This window comes from Thermobia domestica, chromosome 3 (assembly GCF_964235325.1).
Source record: "Thermobia domestica chromosome 3, izTheDome1.hap1.1, whole genome shotgun sequence".
NCBI lineage: Eukaryota > Metazoa > Arthropoda > Insecta > Zygentoma > Lepismatidae > Thermobia > Thermobia domestica.
In genome coordinates, this window is record NC_137456.1 from 175,276,775 (window position 1) to 175,298,587 (window position 21,813).

A 21,813-nucleotide genomic window follows, 5' to 3' on the forward strand; every position below is an offset into this window, starting at 1 on the left:
TAACATCGCGACTTCAGGAACACCAGCTAAGCTTCGCTCTGCACCTCATCTTCCAAGTAGTTGGTTCTGATTCAACTAATGAAAACGTGTGGTGAGATCGTTCAAACAAAGCAGATTCTCACGAAGTAATGATTTCATAAAGAATTAAACCCAAAACTGTAATGTCAAAGTTCGGAGCTAAGGCAACTGCAAGATGGTCTAGTGTTTGTTTAGAGGAGAATAGGTAATGGATATTACCCTACTCTTCCCCATAATTGCAACACCTATTACTACTGTACATACATATATTTCACTGGAACTGATAGTTTACTGAAAACATGTTAAATCAAAAAATAGCATAATCCGTTACGTGCTTATTGGATAGGGTCTATTAGCACAAAAGATACCTGATAATATTTCACATACCACAAAATTAGTTTGAATTTTACTATGGTAATTCAAAGTCCATAATTAGCCTAACACATGTCAGTTCTGCTGACATCGCGAACATCTGGTATGGAAAAGCGAAACGAATTGAAGTTCGTAACGACAAACTATGCATTTCGATGATTCTGTCACTTGCTAGTGGAGGGTCTTACAAATATTTCATGATGTTCATTCACTGCAGCGCCAAAAGTAATACTCTTGACACAACATTCACTTTTCGTAAGTTCTAGCAAGGTTGTCTTTTGTTAATTACTCAATTAGCAAACTAAGAACTTGTTGCTTATAGTAATACGATTGTTTCGATTACTTTTAACTAACACATTTAACATATTCATTACAAGTTTGATTTATTCATCTTTTAATAAACTCGAATCTCCTCTTTATTTTGAGGTTGAGATTTATTGATGTGCGCAGGAGCGTCATTTCAAATTTTGCTTGGGGGGGGGGGGGGCAAAACCCCTTGATATAAGTAAAATTTCGCGTTTTTCACTGATTTACTACTATTCTATTGATAAAATCTATATACATCTCAAACTCAGGGGGGGTGGGCAAATGCCCCTCCCTGCCCCCCCCCTAAATGACGCCCCTGGATGTGCGCCAAAAAGAACTCGTCAAAATGACTAAACAAGTTTGAAATTCACTCCACACCTACGCACCTAAACGCACTACACACTATTTTCGACGAACTGTCTCTTCTCTTTACTTCTTCCTTTTCGTCTAATCATTAATTCTTTCATCACCAGATGGCGGAACGATAGAAAACAGAACACTTTCAAGTGGCAAATTATACAGAAACTATAAATGAAACGAAATGAAATCTTTAAGTTTTACGTCTCACGATTATTGCCGGTTAGGCTAAAGGAGACGGTGATGATGAGAAATCAGTGAAATAGTGGAATGAAGAAAGTGGGAGGAAACGGGAGAACACCAAGAAAACTCACGCACATGGTGTTTGTTCACCACTTGGCGCGAGCTGGAATCGAAGGAAGGACCCCGTGCACCAGATGTGAACTCTCTACCACTGAGCCACCGCGGACCCCCACAAAGACTTTATAGAAATGCAATTCGTTCACTGAATTTGTGCTTATATAAACAAAAGAAATTTCGGTGAAAATAAGATAAGTTCCATTGTGAAAAACAGTATTATGATGTCCCCTACAGATTTTGCTCTATAAAAATCAGTATTGAAACCGGAATTATTAGAAATTTCAACCACTTCCGGTTTCGGTAGTATGTCCTGGAAAGTCATGGTACGTTACCATGATACTCCGAATCATTTACAATGCTTCTCGTTTTTGTAACCGTTTTCGTTCTATGGCGATAAACGCTAAAACCGGAAATTACTAACTTGCACCACTTTCAGTCCTAAAAGAGAGTTAGTACAGAAGATGGAATCTAATCTTGGAACGCTGAATCGATTGCAGAAAACAGCATCTCGATGTCTCTTACCGTTCTTCCTCTTGAAATTAGTGTTGAAACCGAAAGTAATATTAAACTTGAACCACTTCCGGTTCAGGTTAGTCATGATACGTTATCTTTGAAGGTTGAATCGTTTGCAGCTTCTCGTTATGTTACAGTTTTCATTATCCAGCGATAAACTTGAAACCGGAAAGTGGAAGAATTCTTAAAAAAAATTCAAAACAGAAAATAATTATGTAAAGTTTGTCATTGAGAACTTGAGAACGGCAGAAGGAGAAAAACGGAAACAATAGGAAATTTCACATATGGTGAACAATACAAATGTGGAAACCTTTTAGTAGAATTTAATGAAGCTAAATAGCAGTGTGTTATGTATTCTTTCTTCAAAGGACTCCCGTAAAATATTAACAACGACACTCAAGTAGGAGGACAAGCGAAATTAACTACAATATGTGAAACAGAAGATACGGGATTAAAAGCTGAGATGTTTCTACTAGAATGAAGAATGAAAGTGTCCATTGAATAGTAAAGTACAAATTGCATTTGAAGTTCAGAAAGTTTGTAGGGCGACAGGAACGTCTGCAAAGAGAGTAGCGTAACATATTTCCATTGAAAAACTGTTTTGCAGCACTCAAAGAGGATATAGACATTTCAAAAGCTAAGAAGAAAACAAAAATTCTGATGGGTACAGCTACGAATATAAGTAGTGTTATAACAAGGAAGAATGAGAAGAAAATCTCCGAACAACAAGACATCTGATGAAAGGAAAAAGCAGGATGCAGAATAATAATGACAATGAGACAATGCGACACAGAATTTGTGGAATTTCGCAAGACAATATGCAAAAACATTATATAAGGTATGAGAAAATTCAACAGCTACATCGTAAGAAAAACAATTGAAGAAACCCTGATTCTTAATAGGGCAAAGCAAAGCCTAAGTAACGAACTGGAGCAGATCTTAGCGCAAGGAGAAAAAGATGAAACAACTATGAAAAACTTTGAAATTCAGAAGGAGGTTTAACTATTCAACAGCAAATTATATTCAAACGATGAACCGAAAGTGAAAGAAAACGAAGATGAAGAAACAAAGATATATCGGTACTGCAAGAGAACAAAGACAGTGAGTGTACATAACAAAAATTTGGTGTAAATTAGTTTTGAGTGGGACTCATTTACTAGTTAGTGCAATGTCCACGAATTTCAGTATCGGACACAATGTCGGACAACTACTTTTGCGGCTCGGTTTTGTTAGCTTCAGTCGATGTTCAGAATCTTGGCATCTGGTAACTTCTGTGTACTTTCTGTGTTCCGATGTTTACAATGGCTAGATTTATGGAGTTCCTGATAGAATTTCATATGGAGACGAAGGTCTTGGAGGGGTGGAATATCCTCATCTTTATATATATGCTGGATTTTTGTGTCGATTTAATGTCCGGTAATAGCTCTTGCTACCTTGCTCCTGATCAGTTGATATTTGACTCCAGTTAAGCATACGTAAGAAAAGGTATAATGCACATTTGCCAAATGTCATGGCAACTCCCCTGTGTGAATCTGAAACTGGAGAGGACAGAGAGAAGGGCTCGGAGGCGTCCAGTTGCTTCCGTACCTGTAGTTCCAATGTACTCTGTAAGGGTTACCCTGCGGACCAGAATAATTCTCAAATGTTGTACTGTTGACTGTGAAATATTTCTCTGCCATGGAATGTTAAACGGAATCAATACTGGAGTTGTGTATGCTATAAGGAGCATGAAATGAAAAAAAAAAGTACCAGAAAATGTGTTTGGATTAAATCTATGACATCGAGTTGCCTAAAAATTATTGGGCCTTTTGTGTACGAGATGGCATTAACATTCCAAATCTTAAGGTATAGAAGTCGCAGCGGTTCAGGTTTAACATCATTTGATAATTGACATTTGATGATATTAAATGTGCAAAAAGTATTGAAATTCTTATAACCAAATGTAAGGTACTGTACCGTGAAGGCGACGGAATTTTTCGCAAAAAAGACGCCACATTTTACAATGTTATTTCGTTAAAGGTGAAAATTCTGCAAAGGTCCATGAGAAAATGTATGTTCTTTATGAGCAAGATACATTATCAAAAACAACAGCCGAAAGATGATCCAGTTGCTCTCGTTCTGGAAATTTCTATGTCCAATGGGTGACCAGTGGGTCTACAGTGGGTGACCAATCACAGCAAAAAATGGATAACATTCTGGCAAAAGACGAACAAGACTGGCATGTAAGCAGTCATGACGTCATCAATAATAAAAGATCCACTGCCAAACAAGTTAAACTATTTGAAGAAAGCTGGCTATAAAAAGAAACTCGACGTTAGGGTGACACAAGATCTGACTCAGAAACATTTACTCAAACGAATTTTCTATTTGCGAATATCTACCGAAACAGAACAAACTCCAATCGTTTCTGATGAGGGTAATCACGAGTGATGAAAAGTTGACATCCTACAACAACAACGTAGGAAAAAGATCGGGTCGAAACGACGAGACGCTCCACCATCTGTGACAAAGCCCACTCTGACGTCCAGAAAGGTTATGCTGTACCTAGGTACATTTGGTGGAATTGGTAGGGTATCATGCATCGTGAGCTGCTGGCGGTGGGCAGAACGACAGACTCGGACCTATAATGTCGAAAATTTAGCGCCAGTGTACCTAGGAATTCGAAAGAAACGGTTAGAACTGGTTGAAAGAAAGGATGTCGTATATTACACTTACAACGGTACAGCGCATATTTACTAACGAACCCGCCATAATTGAGATAACTTAACTTGGAGATTTTAATGCACCCACAATGTACCCAGGACCTAGCACTGTCAGACTTTTATTTATTTTGGTCTCTGTAGAACTTCTTGAATTGTGTTAAGTTAGTTGTAAAAGAGGCCTGTGAGAAAAACGTGTTACTTTTTTTTTTTTTTGACAGAAACAACAGAAGTTCTGTAGCGATGGAATTATGGTGTTAAAATGATAGATGGTCACTAAACAAAATAATGCCTATGTGGTTTCATAATATCAATTTCAAATAACAATAAATTTATTCTCAACTTTCACCTCCAAAGGCTTAATACTTTTAGACAACCTAATATTTAATGTCATTGAACGATATGATTTCCAAATGATTTCTTAATATAGCACAATTAATACATATTGCTTTCTTTTTTCAGATCTTAAGAGTAACGGCGACGAAGTGAAATGATGCACTGGAAAATTGTAGTGGCTATTGTAACTACACTGGTAAGTTTCCGTAACTTAAAAGTTACTTTTCCATCCTAGATATTACTTGAAGATTTGTATCTGGCATTACAAGTATGGTAGTTATAAAAGAGGTAAAAGGGAACAAAGTGACATACACTTATTTAAAAACAATCAAAATATTGTTTTTCTTGAACCGCTCTTATGAAGTGATTGAATAAATGTAGTAATGAATGATGTAATTGAATTGAACTAAAATCTTCAAGCGTGTCCATAAAGTCCGTTGCAACCACTTAAAATCTGAAACGGTGAGACAGATATGAAAACAGAAAAACACGTCTTTCATCATTTCAAAAGTACAACATATCATAGTAAAATAAATTGTCCCAGGGTCCCCCGCAGGGTCCCAGACGGGGTCTAACTCAAAATTTTTAAATGAAAAGGGGGTCAACTTGCATACCGTATGAAAGTTGATGTTTAATGAAAGAAGATAAATCAAGTCTCGACTCTCTACGATAAGCTGTGCAAAATAGCGATGGGTCAAAATATCAACACAATCTTCATTGCAAAGTCTTTGGCCACTTGTATTAATCTGAAAGGTGGGATAAGTGTAAAAACAAAATCACGGATATGTCATTATTTCCAAAGTATAATGATTCAAAGTAAAAAATAAAAACTGTTTCAGGGTCCCTCGCAGGGTCCCAGACGGGGTCCAACTCAAAATGTTGAAATGGGAAAGGGATTCAAGTTCAGCTTTTACATGATGTGTTTATTTGCCCTCCTTGGCTTTTAAAACTTGTGAGTTGGACCCATCTGGGATCCTGCGGTTGACCCTGGGACATTTCGTTTTTCCTTTGATTTATTCTAGTTTCTTTTGTTTTGTTTTTACACCTCTCTTACCTTTTCAGATTAATAGAAGTGGACATGGACATTCCAATGATGCTTGTGTTGACATTTCGACCCACCGCCATTTTGCACAGGCTTATCATCAAGAGTCAAGACTCGTTTCATCTTCTTTCACTTAACATCAGCTTTCATACGATACTCAACTTGAACTCCTTTCCCATTTCAACATTTTTAGTTGGACTCCGTCTGGGACCCTGCGAGGGACTGTGGGACAATTTATTTTACTTTGATACGTTGTACTTTTGAAGTGATGAAAGACATGTTTTTCTGTTCTCATATCTGTCTCACCGTTTCAGATTTTGCGGGGTTGCAACGTACCGTATGAACACGCTTAAAGATTTTAATAACAATAAGTAAAGTGCTGCCCCAAGCGGAATGCATGAAATCTCTCCAATTTTATCATAGTAACCGGTTTTGATCTTACCTTGACCCAAGCTTTCAGAAAATATGTACATCACCCCCACTTTGTGGGTTCAGGTTCAAGTACATCCCTCGTAAGTTACAATAGGATTAATAAGACTGTACTGGACAATCAAACTTTCAATACTTTATTATTAATATATTCTGATACTTAATATCTTATTAAATTTTATACTAATCCTCTGTCTTGTAGAAATCTTCACAAATAGAGCTATGCACACTCTAAATCCAACGTTACTACTCTCATATAACTTAATTCTTAATCGATAACCATGAGTTATATTGCTTCAAATTTCTACTATTTCATTATCACTAGAGACCGGATGTTTAGGCAGTAAAAATCTGGAAAATAGGCAGTAAAATAGACACTAAAATGTATCTCGAAATAATGAAGCTAAATACTCAATACAATTAAAAAATAGATTCAGGTCATAGATAATATTCAAAGTATATAGAAACATACCTGTTTGTTAATATCTTCTTTTACTATTTATATATTTTATCAATGAAAGCATTATTTTGAAGAAAATGCATAGAATAGGCAACATTAGGCACTAAAATAATTATTTAGGCAGGAAGGAGCAATATACGCAAAGTAGGCAAAATGAAATTGGCTTAAAACGAAACTATAAACCCCATATAAACTTTAAGAGGTTATTTTTGGCCATAACTTTAATATTAAATAATAGGCATTTTGCCTATCATCCGGTCTCTAATTACCACAAACTAACTTTTTATCTGAGAACGAACGTCAAAAACAATAGAAAAAGTTCCTACTAACATAGATTCGAACTACTAAATATATCAACACATCGTTTGGTAAATACAAAACCCTAATACGAGTAAATGCTCGTTAGTCAGTAAAGTGTAATCTCATTTTTATTTCGTTTATTACAGTGTGCTGCCACGCTCATCACCATATCAGTGAAGAAGGACGTATTTGTCTTTGACAATTCAGCAATATGCAGTAGGATTCATTCATGGCCCTGGACAGGATTTATTTGCAACAAGTATGGGTTAAGTTTGTTTCACAATTCTACACTTATCAGAAGCGGACAAGAAAATCTCAAACAGGAACCACTTTCTATAAACAGTAGCAATTTCTTCAATTCTTCTGAAACAAGCAACATACCACTACCAAAGAATGAATTTTTCCCCAATCAACAAAATAGTTCTTTCAGTAACAAACTCCAGAACACTTCCAGTAGACACCATTTGATTACCACAGGTTCATCAGAATGTCACTTCTATTTCGAGTTGTATGGGAAATTTCCATTGTATCGCTTTATTCTCAAATTCCTTAATCCCAGTTACTGTGTTTCAAATAGGGAACTTTCTTTAAAGAAAAATTGGAAACAAAATCGATCACCGAGATCCATTTACCCTCGTGTTATAAAAGGTACTGTTATCGATACAGATCATGTTGATCCATCAAAGAGAATATTGACAGGGCGAATACTTTTCAAACCGAGATTGGAATCATTACATCACTTTAAGCACCATCTGCCTCATCATCATAAAAATCGCATTCGATACATTTTCTATGGTACACGCATAACGGGCTCTCAGAAACCAACAGCGAAGAAATTAATTGAATTTTCTTATAGAAAGGACTCTTCAACATTAAACAACAAACCAAAAGGGTTTCGAGATACAAGAAATGTTTTTGATAATAATATCTACGACATTCGTCGTACAAGTAGAAATGGCGGCAAATTTGAATTGTACACTTCACCAGACGAAAGTGAAATATATTTAAGATTTGGAAATAAAGTTATTCCTACAGAGTCGTTCCTCACATGGCTGGAAGCATTTGCCAACATGTTTAACGAATATAAATTTCAAGAGTCAAATCCTTCGCTGGCAACATCTCCAGGTTGGACGAGGTTCAGAAATATTTACAATGAAAGAAAACACTATGCTCCTAATGCGCACTTGATAACGCAAAGATTTCACTCCAATTTCAACAGAGGAAGACATTTAGATAATAACAATAGAATAAACACAGTAAACAATTATTACTATAGACCTAATATGCTAAAAGAAGGAGGCATGAAACCTTTTCCAGTACGAGGGAAACGTCGATTCTTAAACAAGTTCTATGATACTACAAGGGCTAGTTACGATATGGGAAGATATGGACAAACATACAATCTTAATCCAAGTGAACTGCTATTAATTGGTGATTTGAGGACCGCTCAAAGATTTAGAAAGCATCCAACACGTATGAAACTTATTGGAAGTATGGATCTAGAAAACTTACGCACAGGCAACGTGAGGTTTGGGGCCCAAAGAAGACATCGAAAGTATTTTCCAGGAACGTACAAATCCTATAATAAGTTTGGGTCCCAAAGAAGACATCGAAAGTATTTTCCAGAAACGTACAAATCCTATAATAAGTTTTCCAGGCACAATTTGCATCACGCTCCTAAATTAATAGGTTCTGTGATAAGAAGGCCTACCCAAGGAATTATGAGGTTGCGAATATCACGGAATGGTGTAGTAAATGCACAATCACATGCAGTGTCAAGAGCTGCCGAGGCAACACTATCTGCTGAAGATGGAGTTACATTAGAAAGCAACCGTACCGCATGGAATGCTCCATTAGATGAAGTTAGTTACGAATTTCCAAATACTTTAGATTATCATGAGAATGACACTAACGTAAATGCATCTGCCTACAAGGACAATAATTTCGATTCGACCGACCTGAACATTTCTCCATATGAAATATACGAAGACCTAAGTAATCTGGAATCACCTTCATACGAAGACGTACATTCAGATTCAAGTGACACGGAATCAGCTTACTACGAAATTCCCAATTTTGATTTAGATGATCCGAACACATCCTCGTATGAAGATCTTTATTCAGGTTCTAGTAATGAAAAGTATTTTCCACTTTCTTATTCATATGAAGAAGTAGAAGTTGCACAAAAAGGCAATAACAAAAAGCCAAGCAATTTGATTGGAACTATTGATTTCAAAAAGTTGGATAGAACCAAGAGATCTCCCATAGAAAATGAACTCAAGTTGAGAAGCAGTATATCAGTTTCAATTAATAGTGCAGAAAATTCTATTGATAGTCAAACGAAAAACATTTCAAACCTTTTAAAGCATACACTAGTTCGAACAATACCACCAAAACCCCAAATAATTAATAGTAGTTTTCATTTCAATGGAATAACAACTATTAAGAACCATTCAACTTTTGAAAATTACATTGACTCAGAAAACACAGAATCAAACAAATTTATTAATAAGGGTACTGTTTTTAGAGTTAAAAGGAGAGATCTTCTTACTGAAGACAGATCTGAACAATTTGGAGGAAACGAGAGCCGTATTGATGAAAAAGTAGATGATGGTAGTCCTGAGCGATCATATAATACAGAATCGTACAGATTGAACTTAATTAGACCTATGAATGTTACAAAAAATCTCAAAAGAGCAAACAAAATTAAACAAAGGGGAGCTTTACATCTAAATAAGAGACACGTAAATGAAAATGCAATCAGGAAACCCACTGTAAAGACTGCAATTGGCAATCGTCAAAGAACGATAATTGGAAATCAACACTTTAAAGCCGACTACAGTAAAAGACAAAGAATTATAGGAGGAAACGTTAACATTAGACCACGTAAACAAGTGGAAAATATAAATAATATGGAAAAAATAATTGAAAACACAGATGAAGATCACATGAAAAGACCAAACAGCAATGAAAGAGTATATTATGGAATTAAGAGAACACCGTTGAAAACGTCAGACAGCAATGAAATAGCGTTTTACGATCTAAGTGGAGAAAATACCCAATCTAACATTAGAAGTAACAAATATGGTAGGCAAGAACGAGAGGAATTGGAAACTCTTATTAGAAATGAAAGAAACTACAACAGAGAAAATCTAGAAACGTTACGTGACATGGAGAGTGATACTCAACCCCAAAACACAAATATTATTATGAATAGTATCATTAAATCAAGCAAAACAAAGAATGAGATCACTGAAAATCGAAACACAGCTTCAAATGATTTCCATATCAGAAGTGGTAATCCAAATTACCTCAAGAATGACTACTCTGAATTTGACCAAAGTAAATTCAAAAGTTTTACTTTAAATTCTGGTATTCGAAATAAATTACCATCATATAAATTTCCCAGGTCTGTAACAAATCGACGAATGAGGTTAATTGGATCCTTCCTTCCAAGAGATGTTAAAAAAATCAGAGCTGTACAAGCATCGAAAAGATACATTAATTATCCACAAAGCAATGGCGAACAACAGATAGAAGAAAAATATGAAATAAAGAAGTCTCCTAAGAAAAATGTTGTAAAAGAAGAACCCAGAGATTCATCTTCCTTTGAAATGAATTCATCACGTGACACGGAAGTAAATTATAGAACATGGCCAGAAAGAAGTAAGAGCAACTCTGTTCTTTCATCTAAACCCGAATCTACTTCTACAAGTACTGGAAAACGTAGTTTGACTATGACGACAAAAGAAGAACGCCATTTGAAATTAATTGGTGCAACAAGCAATACATTACAGAGAAATTTCAATGCTAAGTTAGCAAATTCTAAGCAGACAGAAAAGGTACATTCGAAAAATGATAGCATAGTCAAACAAAATACGAGTATTTACGAAATAAATGCAAATACGAAGAAGGACGATCAGAATGAAAATAATAGTACAACAAACTCCAGTTACAGTACAAATAAGCATAGTAAGATTCAAGGAATTGGTTCTAGTGTCTTGTCAATGAAGAACAACATTTCTCAACCAAAACATCACGAAAACTTTAAACATGCAAATAGCAGTGACTCTACCTCTACTGAAGGCATGTTACTTGACACTACTAAAAATCATACGTTACAAAAAAATGTCAAAACCAAGTTAGCAAATTCAAAAGAGAAAGAAACGTTACAACGTTATGCGAAGAATGAGACCATAGTTAAACAAGATACGAGTATTAACGAAAAAATTGCAATTATGAAGAAGGACAATAGGAATGAAATTAATAGTACAAAAAACTCAAGTTATAATAAAAGTAAACGTAATAAGCTGAAATTAATTGGTTTTAATGTCATGTCATTGAGAAAGAAATTTTCTCAATCAAAACATCAGAAAAACTTTAAGTATGGAAGTAGCAGTGACACTACTACTGAAAATACGTTACTTGACACCTTTAAGAGTCAAAATGTCAAAGCTAAATTAGCAAATTCTAGACAGCCAGAAACATTACATGCTAAGAATGAGAGCATAGTTAAACAAGCTATGAGTATTTACGAAAGAAATCTAAATACGAAGAAGGACAATAAGAATGAAAATAATAGTACAAGAAATGCAAGTTACAATAAAAGTAAGTCTAAGAAGCTGAGGCTAATTGGTTTTGATGTCATGCCATTGAGAAAGAAAATTTCTCAACCAAAATACCAGAAAAACATTAAATATGCAAGTAGCAGTGACGCTACTACTAAAGGTACTTTACTTGACACCTTTAAGAGTAATACGTTACAGAAAAATCTCAAAGCTAAGTTAGCAAATTCTATAGAAATAGAAAGGTTACATGCGAAGAATAAGGGCATAGTTAAACAAGATATGAGTATTTACGAAAGAAATGAAAATACGAAAAAGAACAATAGGAATGAAAATAATGATACAAGGGACCCAAGTTACAATAAAAATAAGCGTAAGAAGCTGAAGCTAATTGGTTTTAATGCAATGTCATGGAAAAAGAAAATTTCTCAACCAAAATATCAGAAAAACTTTAAATATGCAAGGAACAGTGACACTACTACTGAAGGTACGTTACATGAAACCTTTAAAAGTTCGTCAAAAGATGTATTGTATGAAGGAAGTAGAAAAAAATTAAAAGTTAAATCTTCAGGGAAAGAGTATAAGAAGGTGCCATCGAATGACAGTTCTAAAATGACATTAGAAAAAACAAAGTCAGAAAATGAGCATGAATTACCTAGTAAAACAAAACACTCCAAAGACAAATTGCCCTTGCCTTCTGTTGCATCTAAAGAAAGAATCAATTTAAGAGCTATATTTGATAGAAATCCTTATGTAGCAAGAACAGAAAAATCAATTGTAGAAACCCCCAACGAAATAGTGACAGAAAAATATAACAAAGAATTTGATAAAGATCAAACAAACCAACCAAGAACGGAAGTCAAAGATTATGATGTTAATCAGGAAGAAGATATTATACGAGAAGACTTCTTATACAATATGGAGAAGTTTGATCCAGAAAACCCTGACAAAAATAACTTAGATATGGAAATAGAGGACGAACACAATATGGTAGAATACACTCCTTTACAAAATAGTTTTAATACAAAATATGCTACAAGTCAAAATACAAACAATATCCCTGACAAAAATAATTTAGATATGGAGAAAGATGTGGGATACAATATGTTAGAATATACCCCCTTACAAAATAGTTTTAATACAAAATTCGATAGAAGTCAAAATTCAAAAAATATCCCTGACAAAAATAATTTAGATATGGAGAAAGATGACGGATACAATATGTTAGAATACACTCCTTTACAAAGTGGGTTTAGTACAAAATATGCTACAAGTCAAAGTACAAACAATATCCCTAACGAAAATAATTTAGATATGGAGGAAGATGATGGATACAATATGGTAGAATACACTCCTTTACAAAATAGTTTTAATACAAAATATGCTACAAGTCAAAATACAAACAATATCCCTGACAAAAACAATTTAGATATGGAGAAAGATGACGGATACAATATGTTAGAATACACCCCCTTACAAAATAGTTTTAATACAAAATTCGCTAGAAGTCAAAATTCAAAAAGTATCCCTGACAAAAGTAATTTAGATATGGAGAAAGATGACGGATACAATATGTTAGAATACACCCCCTTACAAAATAGTTTTAATACAAAATTCGCTAGAAGTCAAAATTCAAAAAGTATCCCTGACAAAAATAATTTAGATATGGAGAAAGATGACGGATACAATATGTTAGAATACACTCCTTTACAAAGTGGATTTAGTACAAAATATGTTGCAACTCAAAATACAAACAATATCCCTGACAAAAATAATTTAAATATGGAGAAAAATGATGAATACAATATGTTAGAATATACTCCTTTACAAAGTGGGTTTAGTACAAAATATGCTACAAGTCAAAATACAAACAATATCCCTGACAAAAACAATTTAGATATGGATAAAGACGATGGATACAATATGTTAGAATACACTCCTATACAAAGTGGGTTCAGTACAAAATATGCTACAAGTCAATATACAAACAATATCCCTGACAAAAATAATTTAGATATGGAGAAAGATGATGGATACAATGTGTTAGAATACAATCCCCTACAAAGTGGTTTTAATACAAAATATACTTCAAATCAAAATACAAACAATATCCCTGACAAAAATAATTTAGATATGGAGAACGATGACGAATACAATATGTTAGAATACACTCCCATACAAAGTAATTTTAATACAAATTATGCTACAAGTCAAAATGTAAAAAATATGCCTAGAAAGTCTGGAATTAGTAGTTTAAGACCAAATAAATTTAGAAAAAGTTATCGTAATGGCCCTTTAGAAGGTAATTATTTTCGTAATAACATGTATGCTATCAGTAATGCAGGCAGGAGAACGAAAAGAGGTCTAAGTGAAATGTTAAATGGCGTTCATAATGATAGTGATGAAACAAGAACTAATAAAAATCTAAACGAAGGGAAAAGATTTTTGCAGGAACATTCTGAAGCCTTGAATACTACAAATACTTTCGAAATGCAATCAAATAATAATGATTCTGTAATTAGTGAAATATCTAATCGAGCTACTCAAAACCTAATTCCAATTGCAAATGTTTCTGTTATTCGTAATCAACAACCAATTTATGTAAATCAAAAACAAACTTTTGCTGGAACACTAGACAAACTGATGGTACCGAATTTCATAGGAAATTCTGTTAACCCAAATGTAAATAATCGAAATATTTCACAAGCTTTAGACATGAAAGTTCCAAAACTAGTCCAACGCAATCAAAGGATAATAATAAACTATAATAAGCTAGTTTCCTCACTTAATTCAAATAATTATTCAAAATCAAACAGCTATGAAAATTACTCTGATAGTGACACATTCTCCAGCAATGATTCTATTGTTACCATACTGCCAATAACTTCAAGCGTATCTCCTGTAGAACTGTCACTAGAAAACTTCACACTGTCATCTTATGATCAGTCAGATAATGTTCTTTCAACTTCCACTTCACGAAACGAGCAAACTATTATTGATACACCAGATATTAACTTGATTACTGAGTCAACGATTAGTATACCAGAAACTACTATAGTTGACTACTTACTTAGTACAAGTTCTACTCCGACTTCTATTCTAAACAATACGGAAACATTGATTACAAAATTCACGGAGGGCAGCATAACCCTTGAAACAACTACAAAGGATAAATTGCTAGATGAAGAAAGTTTAGAAATTTCAGGAAATAGTGTAGTTAAACTACAACAAACTGCCAATAACAAAACAGAAAGCAAAAATATACCAAATGTTTCACGAAAGGAATTATATTTAAGCAATTCAAACCTCTATACCAATGAATCGTACAAAACCTCCAACAGCCAGCAATCAAGAGATACAACTAGTCAATCAGAGAATGTTCTTTCAACTTCCACTTCACAAAACGAGACTATTATTGACAAACCAGACATTACATTGATTACTGAGTCAATGAACAGTATACCAAAAACTACTACTACCGTTGACTATTTACTTACTACAAGTTCCACCCCGATTTCTACTCTAAAAAATATGAATAAATTGATCACAAAGTTTGTGGAAGACAAGACAACCCTTAAATCAACTACAGAGTATAAATTGTTAGATAAAGGAAGTTTAAACATTTCAAGAAAAACTGTAGTTAAATCACTAGAAACTGCCAATAACAAGACAAAAATTAAAAATAAGGTAACTGTTAGAGGGAGGGAATTAAATTTAAGCAATACAAACCTCTATACCAATGAATCTTACAATAACTTCTCCAAAAGTCAACAATCAGGAGAAAATGGTAGTATTATTAATGATCTGGGTTCTAACGACTGCATTTTGGTAAACAGTTCCCTAAGGGGTAATGGACGGAAACAAAACGCTACAAGGTTTCGTAGTGGCGAAACTGAAACAGTACATAATGTAAATTGTACGCATTATGAACAAAAGCAACCTTCAAGAAATATAAGTGACGAAAAAAGGTCCCGAAGTGGTAGCACAAGAGGCCGTAATTTCTCAAATAAAATTACTAAACAGAAACAGCAGAGAAACGCTAAAAATAATCGTCCGAATTTTATTGGTCCAGTACTTTTGCCGGTGCTACCAAAATCACATCATAGAACGTATATGGATCCAGAATACAGAGAAGATGAAAGAATGGGAAATTCTGAGTAGATCATATAATCTAATTTACCAAAGCAACACAAATGTTGGTAATGAAAATAGGTTTAGAGAAGATTTTTAGATTCTTTGTATCAATTGAAGGGAACTTGAGGTTAAGATACCTAGTATCGATTAATTTATACACACATATATAACATATCGCCCACGTTCATTAATAAAACTTACAAGTTATAGAACTAATAAGAATTATTTCTTATTAGAAGAAAACTAACTTTATTATAGGCGAATTGACGAACACTTTAAGCCAATTCATATATTTCTGATGTAGACAATGAAAAGCATTTAAAGACGAGATATTACTTTTTAAGAAGTAGATGGTAGTAAGTAGTTGAAGTTTTTAACCAAAGGTCTCGAACAGTAGATGTAGGAAAAATGAAAAGATAATAATCCATTAACAAGAAATTTCGGAATATTAATTTTATGATTATGTGTTCACAAGCCATGTTTTGAAAAGTGTAAACTTATCACGTGTTAAAAGACGTTTGTAAAGTAGACAATTTATTCTACCAATCTTTGTCATATATCACCAAATTTATTTAAAGCTCAATTTCGAAGCTTCTTATTAAAATAGCTATTAAATTTTAATCTTTTAATAAAACATTATTTGTAACACAAATGTATTAAATAGAATACAATGAAGTGTCTATTGCAAAATCAAATGTCCAAAGGAATATTATACATTCACTGAATTAATAATATTTTCATAAGCATATTCCCTTCTGCCCACTAGTGTATCTTGAACATCATGAAGAAATTATGCATTGGAAACTACAAACCAGTTTACACCAATACGTAGAAATTTTGCACCTCTCGAAAATATTTACCAAGATGTTTTCGAGATATTCGATGATAGGATGAAAATAAAATACATTTATCAAAATCATTGAAGATGTTGTAGCTTTTATCGCGATAAAAAAGTAATTATTGTTAAATGTTAGGAGCTTAGGTATATGACGCAAAAGGGCTTGTCTTTATTTATTTTCGTGAGGATGTCATTACAATATTCAAAGTTTTTAAACACAGATTTTGCGTTTTGCTAAAAGTAACACTACATCATTTTTCAGTTTTATATAATATGGTTGAAAATATGTTTATCCAAATTATAATTATTGCTATTCATTCTATCATAGAAAGAATAATTGAATATGTTGCATGGCTATTAAGAGAAATTGATTACTTCTGTTCAAAATTAGCATTATCATATATAATTATTTTAGCTGTGCTTTAATAGTACAAGGACAGATATTTTTGAAAAATTAACACAGAATAACCTTACTAATAACAATGTCTGAAATATTCATTCATACTCTGAATAAAAATGTGCTGTTTATGTTTAAAAAGGTAATTTTAATTAACATAAAATATTAATGTGGTGAACGCTCATGTTCGAATTTATAAAAAAAAACTATTTTTATAAATTTATTTGAAGTACTAGAAACATGGTATTATGAATACATATAGTAAACTCTTAATATAGTACTGTAAAATAGTGTACACATTTTTATTAAAAATAATTTTACATATATAATTATTGCAGAGAATACAATTCTCAGAAATCAAAATGATTTATTGCTTTACTTTTGCACGAAATTCCAGCTTATTTACAATTTAACATAATGAGTGTACGTTTAATTGGTCATGGTCTAAAATATATGAAATATGTAAATATATATTTTACTATCATTAGAAAATCTGCTCGCTGTCATGAAATCTTATACAATTTGATATTGTTTTAAGTGTGTTTATGATTTTCATCTGATTATTTGACATAGTGTGTTAATTTACTTCGCTAGTAATGAACATTTGTTTAACCGTATTTATTGTATGTATCTTGTAATTCTTGGAACATTGAGTTTAAATGAGTCAATTTATTCCAAATAATTACCGATGAAATCATATTAATAAAGCTATATCGATGTTATTGTGCTGTATAGTACAATATTTTATAAAATTTTAGAAGTGCTTATATTTTTATTGTATAACTTAATAATCTTATAAGTGTAGATGTGACTAGAGGGAAGCCAAGGTAGGCCAGTTCTTCTAGAATAGCGTTGAACCACAGGGTGAAGCTAGTCGTTAAAACGTTCTTTCAATTCTCAAAATAAGGATCTATGGTCTCCCTTACCAAATATTTAGACCTGTACTACATTTACAACTAATCTTCTCAATTAGTTCTATAGCCTTAAAGATAAGTTGAATAATTGCTGAAATCTAACCACTGAACGCTATGTGAGTAATAAATTAACTTTACGCTGTGTTTGGTCGAAAAGTGTACCTCACAATGTAACATAAACGCAGTCACTTTCCGCATAAATATTTGAAGTTAAGTGCGGAGTCAGTATATTTAAGAATTAATAATTGAAGTACATAGTGTCTTTTCAAAACAAACCAAAAATTAAAATGTGTCCTAAAAGTGGTATTTTGTTTCTAGTTCGACAACAAATATATTTATTTTCTACTGTCATATATAATAAAAATATCAGCGTTTTTTCTGTTGGATTTGGGAACAAGTGTATGAAGATCGTAACAACGTTTCTGTAAGTCATGCAAGTTCTTCCATAAAAATAAGAATTCACTAACAAATTATCCGTAAACATGTTTCTTAAATACAAATACGTATCTTTACCTAATTTAATCTATTTGTTTGGTGCTCCAAGCAACAGAAGCAGAGCGTGAATATTGTAATTTAAAATATGCTCCTGGATATGCTATTAGAGAAACTATTCATATACAGTATATTACATTGTTTTTGTTCCAACTATGAGAATACTTACGAAAGTAAATATGTAGCAGATATTGCAATTTAACATTAGGTGTAGTCCACGTTGTTGTCTTTACTCAATTATTGTTTATTTCTAGTATTCATATAAATATTTATGAAATTTGAATTCGTGAAAATATGAAAGTTCTTTCGGACTAGTATAGTAAAATTCTATTTTACAGAGTGTAAACATTATTAGTTTGTATTTGGTATAAATTTAACGTATTACTACTTCAACTACTACAGCTTGAAAATTTTGTTTACATATTATTAACAAGTTGTTCAAAAACATTCTTATGTAATTAAACTATTTACTATTCTGTAAATCATGTTAATACAGTACTTTATTTTAACTATGTACATCCTATTTCAAACTATAATATAAACAATAATATTAACAAAATGACTTTTTATATATATATCCTGATCGACTATTAATGACGAAAATTGAATTTTTAATGTTATGCAATAAATACGTACTCATTCCTTTAACTTTTTTAATATTTTAAACTATAGTAAAATAAAACCTTGTAGGAAATCGACTTGACTCTATATATTTTAATCTACTACATTAAGATTTACTGGATAAAACAATAGGAACATTCTGGATAAAATAAATTGAAATGAATAATTACGAATGAAGAACGTTAATGTTTCAGTAATGCGTGCTTTCATTAAATGATCTACATTTCAATATTGTGGTATTTGAAATACGTAATTTTTGATTAAATTTTCTGTCTCAAATCGTCTTGCTAGTGGATCATAGAAAAATCAATAGCAGCATTCACATATAGCAACCAACTCTTAAATTAACAAATGCATCTGACTGATTATATAACCAACTTATTCTTACATTACGGGCTTCATTAGGGGCAATATAACTGCAACATTGTTTCAAAAAGAGTATGTAGAACATCATAAAAATGTTTATTCATTTATAAATGTGTTCTTAAATCGTATTAGCTCATAACAAATCAACATGCTGGTAGTAAGAAAATAAAATCACAATTCAATAACATACTTTTATCGTGATTTTAATAGTAAAAATAATAAAGAAACTATTAAATAGTGAGTATTATATCTAAATTAATTAATTAAAGTCGAATACTATAGCTTATCAGGGAGGTATAATGGTATTATGTTAATAAGGATTTCTTCAACAGGCAAAATTAAAATGTGAAAGCGCTCACTGGGGCACTATCTGCTAAAAGGCATATTTTGTACAACAGTGATATATAATTGCAATTGAATTTATCAAAGCTCTGGTAGAAGGGGATTGGAAAAATCTGGAATGGGGCGGTATGCCTTCCCCGGGAAGTACATTTGGAGGGAAATACTGACTCTTACTTCTATGTCACAAGGTGGCGGAAACAGTATTCAAAACTTTGAAATTCGACGTAATAGGCTTGAATCAAATTTTTCAACGGATAATATCACATATTATCACATCATGCGCTAACAACTACTGTTTTCATAAATTTTCCGAAATAATAACATTTCAAGAAACCACAAACATTCCAGGTTATCAAGAATAGAACTGACTGTCTTATCATCAAGCTATACTAGTATAGGAAGAAATGTGAAATTTGTACAGAATGTTCCTAGTGCGTAATGGGAGATTCAGTTTTTCTCAACAATAGTGTATATTACGAATTCCTGAAGTTAGGAAGATGTAACTTACATGTGAACTGTAGAATCTAATTTCCTCCATATCTTCGAAAGTTTTCGATATATTTGAATGAAATAAAGCTTAAAAGGAGCAGAATTATGTTCTTTATCCTCTCGTTTTAACGAGAGAGCTGTATCGCCAAATGGAACTGAGTTATTCAGATGAATATAAGTACTAATTTAATATTTTTTCCATATGTATATAATTCTATCATATATCTCCATAAGGCATCATGTTTGTAATCGCTAGAAACAACTGGAGAACTACATGGCCAATGTTAAACCTTTTCTGTTGAGCAAGATACGTAGAAAATCGAAGGAATATTTACAATTACCTTTATTAATGTCGGAATAATCTGACCTATTTTACAGTGTTATTAATGTACAAACTTCCATTTGTCAAAGAAGTAATACTCGGAACAAAAATACGAGCAGAACTTATCTTAAATGCAATTTCCTCACCCATTTTGAAAATCAGATGGTAACTTGCATTCAAAAAATGTGCATTTTGATGCACCCTATGTTCTCTCTCTTTTTTTTTTTTTACAACAGAATACATAAAAAACGTAATTTGAATGTTTTCACATCATTAATGAAAGGAAATACAAAGAATAACATACGAAACTCTTAAACTAATGAAATTCTTACCATTTGTAATCCAAGTACGTCTTTGACCACTGCAACACAATTGAGATCAGAGAGACACCACCTCTAGCCAAGAGTTGTGTCGTTCATGAACTAATTTGTTTGATTACATCGAAATTCTCCTTTTTTTTTTTTAACAAAAATGTGCTGATGGGCAACTATCAAGAATATATCATAATGCATTGTACATTCAGAAAATTGTTTGCAATTCTAAAGATGTAGAATCTAATTTCCTCCATAACTTCGAAACTTCTCGACACATTTTAACGAAATAAAGCTCAAACGGAACTTTAATTCTTTTGCGAAAATATTGTTAGACAACTATTCAACAATATATCATAATGCATTGTACATTTAGAAAATTGCTTGGAATTGTTAAACTGTGAAATCTAATTTCCTCCATATCCTTGAAACTTTTCCACGCATATGAACAAAAGAAAGCTCAGAACGAACAAAGCTATTGTCTCTATACTTTGGTTTTAACGCCAAATCTTTGTCGTTATATAAGCTGAGATATTCAAATGACTATAAGAACTAATTCATTACTTTTCCTTATCTGAAATATGAATTTCCAAGGTGTTTACAATGAGAAACGGTATTGGGAATCACTAGCAACAAGTGGGAGACCGCATGACCAATATTAATCATCTTGAGTTGAGAAAGATGCTTCCAAAATCGAAGGTATTTTTACAATAGCCTTTATTAATATATGAATAATATTACCTATTCTAGAGATCTATTAATGTGCAAATTTCCATTTGGATTACAACTGATACTGAGGCAAAATGCGAGCAGAACTTACCTTAAAGATTGCACTTTACTAAATCATTTTGGAAAACATATGATAACTTGCATTTAAAAATGTGCATTTT

The 21,813-nt window shown here is 32.6% G+C and overlaps 1 protein-coding gene across 2 annotated transcripts in view; it reads left to right on the forward strand.

The window, feature by feature from the left end:
* Positions 1 to 18,951, forward strand: part of LOC145680872 (uncharacterized) — a 73,452-nt gene extending 54,501 nt beyond the window's left edge. For both annotated transcript variants that reach the window (XM_081752012.1, XM_081752013.1), the window contains exons 2-3: positions 5,028 to 5,097; positions 7,279 to 18,951. In XM_081752012.1, the coding sequence (XP_081608138.1) occupies positions 5,056 to 5,097; positions 7,279 to 15,858 (8,622 nt within the window). In that variant the 5' untranslated portion in view covers positions 5,028 to 5,055 and the 3' untranslated portion in view covers positions 15,859 to 18,951. The remainder of the gene's footprint in view (positions 1 to 5,027; positions 5,098 to 7,278) is intronic.
* The last annotated feature ends 2,862 nt before the right edge of the window (positions 18,952 to 21,813 follow it).